Below are 13,298 nucleotides of genomic sequence, written 5' to 3'. Positions count from 1 at the left end.
TTGAAGCTATATTATGGCTGAGGAACAGTTGAGAAAAATGTGCTCTTATTGTTGAGAGGTTGTAGTTCTGAATGGAACATTGATAACTTCAGAACGTTATTTTTTAATCAATTATTAGGAAGCAAAGGTGATGCTGGCGATATGGGCTTGAAGGGGGAAGCTGGTGTCCCAGGTAGAGTCATAAATTCTTCTCTTGGCTATAGTCCACATTATTTTAATCTGTGGATTTTATTCTATGCCTGAATGCTTTTTTATATAATATCCTCAGGCTTACCCTGTGAATGTGGCCAACTAAGAAAGGTAATTGGAGAAATGGATATCCTTGTGACAAAGCTAACCAATGAACTCAATTTCATCAAAAATGGTAAGTTTGATCATTTACATTAACAAAGACATCCTTTCATACGATTTGCATTTTCTCTTCCATCAGCTGTAGGTAAATTAATTTTGAATCACTAAAAATGATTTAACAAAAATATTATACAAACACATTTAATAGTTCAATACCTGTTCACTAATTCAGGTCCATTGTAAATCAGGAAAGTATGAATATTTAAGCTACATTAAAATGTGCCTGAGTGACCTAACTCTAGTAACTAAGATTAATTTAAAGAACTTCCTGCAACAGTTTCATACTCATTTATTTAGCCTCAGGTCTTGGCTAGTTTGTGATAGAATCAGCTTCAAATTTATTTTTCTAAGTCAGATTATAGGGTATGGAAATTTGACATGTAGCTATATAATATGTTTAGCATTCCATGTTCCTTTCCATTAATTTGACCATATTCATCACACACTAGTGTATTCTATTGCCAATAAAGTTGAATTTAAGTGTAGAGGTATTTTATTAATTTTCCTTACTGAAGAAAATGAAAGTGACAGCATAGAAAAGGCCATTTGGCCTAATACATTAACACTGGAACTATGAACGAGGTACTTGCTACACTGATTAACCATAGCCTTTTTGCTTGTTTCAATTATTTATCCATCTCACTTTCATAGCTTTGATACCAGAAGCTTCCATTTTAACCATGGTGCTGTATTCAGACCTATATTCCATATCCGTATGTAAAATCAATCTCATCTTTTCTTCACTTTTGGCAATGGAGATTTGTTGATCACTGCAAACAATCTTACCTGATTTTTGCTTTGAGCTGCTGCTGCTAAGTTAACAAATTTCTCCGGCATGTGTCATGAACTCTAACCCTAACCCAATCAGCAGTGAGTCTGATTCTAAATGAAGCTCCATCATTTAAAATATCTCAAACAAATCCTAACTTAAACTTATTTGGTCTGATGAGAAATATATAGTTTCTCTACATATCATGCCTCTTATCTTTTGGCCTTTCTAAGCTATTTCTTCTGAAGAATTACCTCACCTGTTTCTTAAATAAATGTCTTAATTCAGACCTGATCACTTGTCTGAATATGTTTAATGTTTTAACTCTTTATCTTTGTATTCTATGCAGCAATCAAAAAATTGATAATCATTTATAATCTTTGCTTCCTCAATTTTAAAAGGTTTGTGTACACGGTGAATATCAATTTGCAGCCATAAAATATCTTTCACAAATGCAAATATTTATAAAGTGGTTTGATCAGTAAAGCAGTTTTGAAGTGATGGCCTGTAGTAATACCAACATTGCCAAGTCTCTCTGTTTCCCCATTCCTTATGTTAAATACTTGTCTCTTTTTAAATTCTTCTTCAACATAGAACATAGAACAGTACAGCCCAGGACACGAATTGGACTATTGACACACAATGTTGTGTGAAACTATTTTAAGTGGTAATTCAATGGTTTATGAAAATACTCCAGTCTACCTACATAATATGCCTGTCTTTCCAGCCTCTGTACATCCATGTGCCTGTCTAAGAGCCTCTTAGATGCCTCAGTCATATCTATCTCCACAACCACCCACTGGCAGTGCATTCTCTGTATCAAAAAAAGACTTGCTCAGCACAACTCCTTAAAACTTGTCCACTTTCGTCTTAAATGCATGCCCTCTATTATTAGATATTACAATCCTGGGGATAAAGAAACCAGATGTCTATTCTGTCTATGATCTCATAATTTTATAAACTTCCATCCAATCTCCTTCAGCCTCCACAGCTCTCGAGAAAACAACCTAAGTTTGCTTAACTTCTTATAGCACATGTCATCTAATCCAGAAAACATGCTGGTAAATCTCTTCTGAACCTTCTCCAAAGTCCTACAATAGAGTGCCCACAATTGAATGAAATGCTCCAGATGCGGGTTTATAAAGCTGCAACATAACTTCCCACTCTTGAACTCAGTGCTTAGACTAATAAAGGCAAGCATGTCTTCTCTTCCACCTTACCAGTCTTTCAGGATGCTGCTTACAGGGAGCTATGGATCTGGACCCCAAGGATCCCTCTGTACAGTTAAAGTACCATTAACAGTGTATTGTCTTTTTACGTTTCATCTCCCAAAATGCTGCAAGTCATATTTGGATGGGTTGAACTCCATCTGCCATTTCTCCATCCATATATACAATGATCTAATGTTGTTGTATCTTTTGGCAATCTTCTACACTATCCACAATGCCAACAACCCTCTCTTCTTCCTAAAATATTTCATTCATCACATTAATTACCTTTTAATGAAATTTTGTTACTTTGCAAATGTGTATAAATTTAAGTACTGGTGTTTTGGGAAACACTGATTCAAAGAAAACTTTCCAGTAAGCTCATTCCATTAACTTTTATCTATCTATCTACTCTATTAACGTCACATCCCTTCATTTTTTAAAATCAGGATGCCAATGAGACGCATTATCAAATGCTATTTTTAATTTACAGAGGCAATTTAAACAGGCTTTCCTTTATCTCAGTTTCCATTATATATTTTTAAAAAGCTATGTTTTGTTCAATTAATCTGTAATATGCCTGATAATTCTCACTGTACTGAGAAACTTAAGAACGAATGTAAGTATATTCTAAATCTATAAGACCATAAAATATGGGAGCAGAATTAGACAATTCAGCCCATTAAATCTGCTTTAAGATTCCATCATGGTTGATTCATTTTCCCTCTCAACTCCATTCTCCAGTCTTCTCCCTGTAATGTTGATGCCCTGACTAATCAAAAACCTATCAACCTCTGCTTTAAATATACTCAATCACTTTCCCTCCACAGTCATCCATGACAATGAATTGCACAGATTTACCACTCTCTGGCTAAAGAAATTCCTCCTCATCTCTGTTCTAAATGGACATCCCTCTATCCTGAATCTGTGCCTATGATCCTAGACTCACCTACTACAGGAAACAGCCTCTCCACATTCATTCTATCTAGGCCTCTATCACTCCTCGTTCTTCTAAATCAGGGGTGCAGTGCTAGCCGGAGCACACCCGGCACATCTTTAAGAAAAAAAGCTGAACTAAACAAGCTAATTAATTAGGTGCTGCACAGGGTGTCAGAATCTGCTGATCTCCTGGGATTTTTACGCACAACATCCAGCAAGTGGATTTAACAAGATGTTTTCGCTCACAGAACAGCCACTCGCTGCATGTTTTTTTTGTTTTTGGCACCGTTCTTTTGTAAACTCCAGAGTCTGTTGTGCGTAAAAATCCCAGGAGATCAGCAGTTTCTGAGGTACTCAAATCACCCTGGGTGCCACCTTATTTATTAGCTTGTTTAGTTCGGCTTTTTTCTTAAAGATGTGCCGGGTGTGCTCCAGCTAGCACTGTGCCCTGTTCTAAACTCCTGCAAGTACTTGGCCCAGTGCCAGCAAATGAGCCATGACCTGACTAGATGGTGACAGCGAGTTCAGTGATCTCACAGCCTGGGGAAGAAACTGTTTCCCAATCTGACAGTCATTGTCCTAATATAGTGATATGCTTGATTCCTTTCTCCCCCCCCCCCCCCAGAATGCAGCTCTACCCTATTCATCCTTCCAGACATATAGCCTGACATCCACACTGAGTGAACTTTGAGACATTGTGGTCTGGCCTTTTTCCTTTGTACTGAAAATCAATTAACATGATGATTAGGTTCAAGTTCAAGTGTAAGTTTATTGTCATTTCAACAGTATATATACTTACCACCAAACAAAATAATGTTCCTCCAGACTAAGGTGCACAATACAATACAATACATATAAATGACATACAACGCAAGGTAAAATCACAACAAATGAATTAACATATAATAAGGTGCATTTATCACAAGTTAAGAAATAAACAGTATAATGCTACTGATGCTTCATACATGGTGAGTCCTGGGTGGTGGCAGGGAGTTCAGTACTCTCATGGCCTGGGGGAAGATGCTTTTTCCCATCCAAAAAGTCTTTATCCTAATGCTATAGTACCTCCTGCCTGATGGTAAAAGGGCAAAGAGTTAGTTGGACAGATGGGAGGGATGTTTGACAATGCCATGGGCCTTGCCTGAAACGCATCACTCCTGTTAAGTATCTTGGAAGGGTGGAAGAGAGACCCTGATGATCCTCTCAGCAGTACTCACAACCCTTTGTTTGTAGGGTCATCTGGACAGATGCCTTACAATTCCCATTCCAGACAGTGATAGTGATGGTACCGGTCAGTACACTCTCAATAGTGCTCCTGTAAAAATTGGTTAGAACAGAAGGAAGGGAGAGCTTCATTCACTTCTATCTGCTCAGGAAGTAGAGATGCTGCTGTGCTTTCTTGGCCAAAGAGGTGATTTTGAGGGACCAGGTGAGATTATCCATTATGTGCACTCCCAGAAACTTGGTGCTCCTAACTCTCTCCACGTAAGGGGTGAGTGAGGAATGGTCAGCCCGCATATTTCTAAAATCCACAAACATCTTTTTAGAATTGTTCATATTAAGACTCAAGTTGTTGTGCTTCCACCATTCTGCTACCTCTCTGCAAGCTGTCTCATCATTGTTGTTGATAAGGCACTGTTGTGTCATCAGCAAACTTCATTCGGTTTGAACTGGATCTCGTAGTACAGTCATGTGTCAAGCTTTGGGGTTCTGATGTTACTATCATTCGTTCCTTAGTGTTTCTTGTTTTGTGGATAGTAACCATGGAAACATAGAAAACCTACAGCAAATACAGGCCCTTCGGCCCACAAAGCTTTGTGGAACATGTCCTTACCTTAGAAATTACCTAGGGTCAAGGAGAAACCTTTTTCCCCATAGTGTGGTGAATCTGTGGAATTCTCTGACCAGGGAAGCAGTCGAGGCTTCTTCACTAAATATATTTAAGATACAGTTAGTAGATCTTTACATAGTAGGGGAATTAAGGGTTATGGGGAAAAGGCAGATAGATGGAGCTGAGTTTACGGACAGATCAGCCATGATCTTATTGAATGGCGGGGCAGGCCCGATGGGCGAGCTGGTCTACTCCTGCTCCTATTTCTTATGTTCTTACAGGCTATTGATTGAAGTGATCATTTTTGAGAAAAAAATGTGATTAATAAAGTAGGTTATAGTTTTGTTTGCTGCCAGCAAGTCATCGCGCCATCTTAAACTAGAAGTGTGGGCCAGACAGAATGCCTCCCCTTGGGGTGGAGGGGGTCCTGTTCATCAACCTGTGTGTAAAAGACATTCAGCCTATCAGGAAGAGAGGTGTGTCTATCGTTGATGCACTGCCTCGACATAGTCCATAATAGTCTGAATGCCCTGCCACATCACCTCGTATCCTTGGTGTCACAGAAATGGCTGCATATTCTCTGTGAATAATCCTGTTTTGGTTTCCTGATGGCATGGGAAAGTCCAGCTCTTGCTGACCCAAGAGCTGTCTTATCCTCTGATCTGAAGGCAGCATCCCATTGTATCAGCAGTGCCTGGACCTCTGCTCTCAACCCTGTCTTCTGATTTGTCTTCACAAAGATGTGTTCAATAACAGTGCACTTCTCTACATAGCCAGTCACAGATCCTGCATATTCATTGATGCTAATCTGATAATCTTAGGTAGCTATCTCCCTCAACGTGCTCCAGTCCATATATTCAACATAACCCTTCTGGTCAGACCCTTAGTTTCCTTTGAATTAGTTTGACACATTTAATGAGTGGTCTATACACAGGGATTAGCACAAAAGATAAATGGTCAGAATATCCAAGGTGGGGTGAGGAGCTGCATTGTAAACACCGTGGATATTACTTATTCTCTTTACCGAACCAGCAATACTTGTGTATTGCTGCATTTGTGTTTGCTACCTGTTATTGTCCCTTCCTTCTCCAGAACTAATTACTGAGTGAAGTTCATAAACCTGAGGAATTTCAGCAATTCTGAATTTTCAGTCACATCTCTCCAAATACACAGGCACTTTACATCATTTACATTTATTGTAAACTGACAAGAGATGTTTAACTTAGCTTTGATACTGATGCCCATTGAAGGGTTCAACATCAAGCCTAGGATTGCTACACTTCATACGCAAGAGGAGTATTGCCACATTGCTGTTGGACCACAATATTTTTAGGGACCACTAGCAGTTTTGTCCTTTTTAAATGTACAAGGCTGGACCTTGAACTTATTATATACTTCAAACAGGACATTGTCGCTGCACAGTCTAACTAGCTGTCCAAGTCAATATTACTTTCTATTTATTATATAGTCAAAGTGGCTGGAAAAAAAGTATCCTGCTTTTAAAAATTTGTTTATCAAGGAAATGATAAACAGCAACGCTCTTAAAACATGGTTGAAACTGTATGCTGTATTTTAAGACTGCAACATATCTGACAGGTTTGTCACCACATTGGTGAATGTGATAACATGGGGAAGAGTGCAGAGAAAGATATGAAGATATTGGCAAAGCTGATGAACTGTGATGAGTGAAAATCCACCTGTGCTCGGTTTCATTTATTTTTGAAGCAGAGACCTTTTAAGTTTACGACAGCGATACACAAAATAAATAAGAGAAACGTTTTGCAGTAAGCTCAATAACTAGCCTGATCACAGGAGAATTTACAATGACCAATTGAACTACTAACTGGTACCAGATGGCACAGACTCAGAATTGAGGGGCATCCTTTTAGAACGGAGATGAGAATGAATTTCTTTAGCCAGGGAGTGGTGAATCTGTGGACTTCATTGCCACAGGCGGCCATACCAATATTTGGTATATTTAAGGCAAGAGGTTGATAGATTCTCGATTAGTCAGGGCATGAAGGGATATGGGGAGAAGACAGGAGATTGGGCTGAGAAGGAAAATGTTAGAGCAGACTTGATGGGCCAATTTGTCTAATTCTGCTCCTATATCTGATGGGCTTAATGTCTAACTAGCAATTGGTCAAAAAATCCAAGGGGTACTGAGGAAAACTATTTTTACTGCTGAATGGATGGTGAAGACAGAAACTTTCCTTACATTTAAAGGTTACCCAAATCAGCACTTGAAAAGTGATAAGCCTCAAGTTTATGAAGGGAATGCTGGGAAATGTGAATAATCTGGTCCATTTTTTAGGCTTTGTCACAATGTGCTGGATGGCTGCCTCCATTCATGTGATTTTATGCCATGTCACCATCACTATGGAAAAAGATCTTGGCAATTGTAGGGATGATTTACAGTGGATTGAAAAGCTTGAGCATATAGACATTAAGCAAGAGGATGTGCTGGAGCTTTTGGACAGACAAACAGACAGACATACTTTATCTCCGGGACTGGATGAAATGTACCCCAGGCTACTGTGGGAGGTGAGGGAGGAAATTGCTGAGATTCTGGCGATGACCTTTACACCATCAATGGGGACGGTAGAGGTTCCAGAGGATTGGAGGGTTGTAGATGTTGTTCCCTTATTCAAGAAAGGGAGTTGAGATAGCCCAGGAAATTAAAGACCAGTGAATTTTACCTCAATGGTTGGTAAGTTGATGGAGAAGATCCTGAGAGGTAGGATTTATGAGCATTTGGAGAGGCATAAAATTATTAGGAATAGTCAGCATGGCTTTGTCAAAGGCAGGTCGTGTCTTAAGTGCTTGATTGAATTTTTTGCAGATGTGACTAAACACATTGATGAAGGTAAAGCAGTAGGTGTGATGTATATGGATATCAGCAAGGCATTTGATAAGGTACCCCATGCAAGGCTTATTGAGAAAGTAAGGAGGCATGGGATCCAAGGGGACATTGCTTTGTGGATCCAGAACTGGCTTGCCCACAGAAGGCAAAGAGTGGTTGTCGACGGGTCATATTCTGCATGGAGTTCGGTGATCAGTGGTGTGCCTCAGGGATCTGTTCTGGGACCCCTTCTCTTCGTGATTTTTATAAATGACCTGGATGAGGAAGTGAAGGGATGGGTTAGTAAATTTGCTGATGACACATAGGTTGGGGGTGTTGTGGATTGTGTGGAGGGCTGTCAGAGGTTACAGTGGGAGATTGATAGGATGCAAAACTGGGCTGAGAAGTGGCAGATGGAGTTCAACCCAGTTAAGTGTGAGGTGGTTCATTTTGGTAGGTCAAATATTCATAGAAATAAAAAATAGGTGCAGGAGTAGGCCATTCGGCCCTTCGAGCCAGCATTGCCATTCAGTATGATCATGGCTGATCATCCAACTCAGAACCCTGTACCTGCTTTCTCTCCATACCCCCGATCCCTTTAGCCACAAGGGCCATATCTAACTCCCTCTTAAATATAGCCAATGAACTGGCCTCAACTGTTTCCTGTGGCAGAGAATTCCACAGATTCACCACTCTCTGTGTGAAGAAGTTTCTCCTCATCTCGGTCCTAAAAGGCTTCCCCTTTATCCTTAAACTGGGACCCCTCGTTCTGGACTTCCCCAACATTGGGAGCCATCTTCCTGCATCTAGTCTGTCCAATTCCTTTAGAATTTTATACGTTTCAATAATATCCCCCCCAATCTTCTAAATTCCAGCGAGTATAAGCCCAGTCGATCCAGTCTTTCTTCATATGTAAGTCCTGCCATCCCAGAAATCAATCTGGTGAACCTTCTTTGTACTCCCTCTATGGCAAGAATGTCTTTCCTCAGATTAGGGGACCAAAACTGCACACAATATTCTAGGTGCGGTCTCACCAAGGCCTTGAACAACTGTAGTAGAACCTCCCTGCTCCTGTATGCGAATCCTCTTGCTATGAATGCCAACTTACGATTCATCTTTTTCAGCGCCTGCTGTACCTGCATGCCCACTTTCAATGACTGGTGTACAATGATACCCAGGTCTCATTGCACCTCCCCTTTTCCTAATTGGTTACCATTCAGATAACAATCTGTTTTCCGGTTCTTGCCACCAAAGTGGATAACCTCACATTTATCCACATTAAATTGCATCTGCCCTGAATTTGCCCACTCACCTAACCTATCCAAGTCACCCTGCATCCTCTTAGCATCCTCCTCACAGCTAACACTGCCGCCCAGCTTCATGTCATCTGCAAACTTGGAGATGCTGCATTTAATTCCCTCATCTAAATCATTAATATATATTGTAAACAACTGGGGTCCCATCACTGAGCCTTGCGGTACCCCACTAGTCACTGCCTGCAATTCTGAAAAGGTCCTGTTTATTCCCACTCTTTGCTTCCTATCTGCCAACCAATTCTCTATCCACATCAATACCATACCCCCAATACTGTGTGCTTTAAGTTTGCACACTAATCTCCTGATGGCAGAATATAGTATTAATGGTAAGCCTGTTTGACAGTGTGGAGGATCAGAGGGATCTTGGGGTCTGAGTTCATAGGACGCTCAAAACTGCAATGCAGGTTGACTCAGTGGTTAAGAAAGCATACAGTGCATTGGCATTCATCAATTCTGGGACTGAGTTTGAGGGCCGAGAGGTAATGTTACAGCTATATAGGACCCTGGTCAGGCCCCACTTGGAATACTGTGCTCAGTTCTGGTCACCTCACTACAAGAAAGATGTGAAAACTATAGAAAAATGCAGAGGAGATTTACAAGGATGTTGCCTGGATTGACGAGCATGCCTTTTGAGAGTAGGTTGAGTGAACTTGGCCTTTTCTCCTTGGAGCATCAGAGGATGAGAGGTGACCTGATAGAGGTGTATAAGATGATGAGAGGCATTGATCGTGTGGATGGTCAGAGACTTTTTCCCAGGGCTGAAATGGCTAACACAAGAGGGCACAGTTTTAAGGTGCTTGGAAGTAGGTACAGAGGAGGTGTCAGATGTATTTTAACCAGAGATTGGTGAGTGTGTGGAATGGGCTGCCGGCAATGGTGTTGGAGGCAGATACAATAGGGTCTTTATGAGGCTCCTGGATTGGTCATGACGCTTAGAAAAATAGAGGGCTATGGGTAACCCTAGGTAATTTCTAAGGTAAATACATGTTCGGCACAGCTTTGTGGGCTGCATGGCCTCATTGTGCTGTAGGTTTTCTAAGTTTCTAATACCTAATCCTATTCACATTTAAAATTATGCAACATCAAGGTTAAGATTTATTACAGATGAACAAACATCACAACGGTGGTGAAATCTTTTCACATTACCCCTCCAGTAGCATTTGCATAAATGCATTTGAACATGTGAGTAGCCACATTAGGTCACATAATAATTTGTATGGGGGAAGCGTGTCTTTATAAAGCTGTTTATGTCTTATTAAGTATAACAGAAATCAAAGTGCTCACTTTTCAGCACTGCCCTCCCCTGCAGCTGTTGCTGGAGTACGAGAGGTAGAAAATAAGATTTACCTGCTGGTGAAGGAAGAGAAAAGGTACGCTGATGCCCATGTGTACTGTCGTGATCGAGGAGGACTTCTCACAATGCCTAAAGATGAGGCAACCAATAGCCTCATTGCATCTTATATCAGTGAAGCAGGGCTCAGCAGAGTATTCATTGGCGTAAATGATCTGGAGGAGGAAGGCCAGTTCACCTTTTCAGATGGGTCGCCCCTGCTGTCCTTCAACAAGTGGCGGAACGGAGAGCCAAACAATGCCTACGATGAAGAAGATTGTGCAGAAATGGTATCTTCTGGGGGGTGGAATGATGTTGCCTGTCATATTACAATGTATTTTGTCTGTGAATTTGACAAAGATGCACCTTAATTCCTGATGTACAGTAGTATTGCAATGGATGAATTGGTATTAGTTTTATAAGCTATGATACCTCAATGAAGATGGTAAAACCACCAGAGTTTCAGTCTAAATTTTATTTCTCACTATTATTAGATATACAGCACAACTAAGATAAATGTATTAAACTATTAGCAGACCAGATTTCTTCTTTATCTTTACTGAAAAGAATATTGAAGATAATTTGGACTTTACAGAATAGTGTTTAAAGGCAAAGTTTTCTGGAATGTTGAGTAATAAAAAATGAGAGGTGCATATAAGCAGATATAAAATCATTTGTTTCACAACATCGCATCAAGTCAAAATACCACTTTTTATTAAAATTAAATTACATTAAAATAAATAATTGCACTGCTTGTAATACAAATTTAAACACAAATGAAGCCAAAATGGCACTTATTTTGGTACTTAAATTTATATTCCAAATAATGTCAGAAATGAGGGGGTTTAGTTTTGTGAACAGACTGAAGAATCCGTGGTAGTTATCCTTGGAACAGAAGTGGTTGCTTGGAAAGCTGGGAAGGGGATTTAAAATTATGAAGAGTATGGACAGAGTAGATCAGGAAAAACTTCTTCTATTGAGGGTTCAAGAACAGGAGGAACATGGAATGAAGATGGCAGCAAAAAAAAAACATCACAAAGAAGATTTGTTTTACAGCGCAAATAGCTAGGGTCTGCCATGTATTGCCAGATAGTAGTGAAAGCAGTTTCAGCTGTAGCATTGAAAAGAGAACAGATAGATATTAATTCATTGGGGAAAGGCAGGGCAGTGAGACCAATTGGATTAATTCTACCTACAGCTGGTGCAAAATAGGAAGGCTGTGTGGCCTTGTCCTGTGTTGTAACAATTTTGTTATTCAGTGAACTTCTATAGTCTCAGAATGCACAATAAGCAATTAACTTTTTAAAAGGAAATTAAAGGCTTGTCAGTTCTTGTGTCTCCTTCAGTTCAAATCTGTTCCCTCTGAATTTTCTAACATTATGTTTTACCTTCAGAGCTGAGCATACACATGACAATCATGGGCTTGATGCAGATTCATCATTTCCCCTGTAAATTAAATCTCTTATTGAACTTCCCTTCATACACCCACACTCTGCTCCAGTAGGTGTGGATCATGTCAATACTGCAAAAGATTTGGCAGCTTGATATCTCTGCATTTTATCTAAATCTCACTGTGTAGTTGGCTTTCTGTAATCTTGCTTTCATTGTGGCCAGTGCCACTGATTCACTGCTGATCTGCTACACCAACAATACTAACAAATATTTAGTACACAACTGAAACTATTTTTATATTAGATTAGTTGACGTGGCTTAACCACAATGCTCACTGAAACAGCACGATTAAAAATGCTTCTAATTAGAAATGAACTGCAATCCAAACAAATAAATCCTGAAATCAAAAACTAGCACAAACTATGGTGCATTCATAATACACCAAGAGCTGTCCATTGCATGTAATGGGCATGGAATAACAAAAATTGACATCCAACCAAGACTATATCTGTAATGTGCAATAGCATTTGCAAATTGGATAAGACAAAATGTACAAGGTAAGATAAATTCAAAAGAAACGTACTAAATACTATAAATACACTAAACTATTTCTTTATTCTGTATTTATTTCAAAACATGGAAATAAAAGCTGTTCTTTCTTTTATTGTTATACTTTTCAGAAATGTATGATTTATTTTATGTAATATGGAAAAATACTATTATATGCTTTCTGAATGTAAAATTGCCTCAGAACTGTTATACCTTTACACTCCACTGTGTTCCTCAACCAGCTATCGTCACTTTTATTTGATGGACTGATTTTTAATTTTTCATCTTACATTCACTAATATTCTTACTCAAATAAAATGCATATACCCTGCAATTGCTAAAGCTGCCTTCAAGGTCACTTTCCACTTTCTGATGAAATTTCAAATTGCCCACATCAATTTGCTATTTCTGTTTACTGTGATTAAGGGCTGTGTTGACAGGTGAGAGGAAGATGGAATTTGAAGAAGATTCGCAGGCTCTGCTCGAGTTTCTTGGTACAAATTGTTTGCACCTGACTTTGCCCCTTCTTGATTCCTCTGCTTTATTGTTCACATCCCACTCTGAGAGTCCCCATTCCATTCCTTACTCATTTAGCTCTCTTTTCAACCCTCAATTCAGCTCCACAGTTCTAAGTTTGAAAAATCTCTTGTTATTGTTCCAAGAATCTCTAAACTGCATCCCTTTAAGTAGATTGAGCTTTTGTTGACACCTCATAATTCCCAGTTCTTTGAACAGACATTAAGTACTTCACCAAAGTGCTTTGTCATCCTT

General features: G+C 39.5%; 1 protein-coding gene across 2 annotated transcripts in view; it reads left to right on the top strand.

The window, feature by feature from the left end:
- colec11 (collectin sub-family member 11) overlaps positions 1 to 12,648 on the top strand; it is a 36,507-nt gene extending 23,859 nt beyond the window's left edge. Inside the window, exons 5-7 of one of the 2 annotated variants that reach the window (XM_059981983.1) lie at positions 119 to 172; positions 269 to 364; positions 10,548 to 12,648. In XM_059981983.1, the coding sequence (XP_059837966.1) occupies positions 119 to 172; positions 269 to 364; positions 10,548 to 10,957 (560 nt within the window). In that variant the 3' untranslated portion in view covers positions 10,958 to 12,648. The remainder of the gene's footprint in view (positions 1 to 118; positions 173 to 268; positions 365 to 10,547) is intronic. The other variant, XM_059981984.1, reaches the window with a different exon arrangement.
- Positions 12,649 to 13,298: the final 650 nt, after the last annotated feature.

This window comes from Hypanus sabinus, chromosome 10 (assembly GCF_030144855.1).
Source record: "Hypanus sabinus isolate sHypSab1 chromosome 10, sHypSab1.hap1, whole genome shotgun sequence".
Lineage (NCBI taxonomy): Eukaryota > Metazoa > Chordata > Chondrichthyes > Myliobatiformes > Dasyatidae > Hypanus > Hypanus sabinus.
The sequence above is the reverse complement of the archived record's forward strand: the minus strand, read 5'-3'. Positions and strand labels throughout refer to the sequence as shown.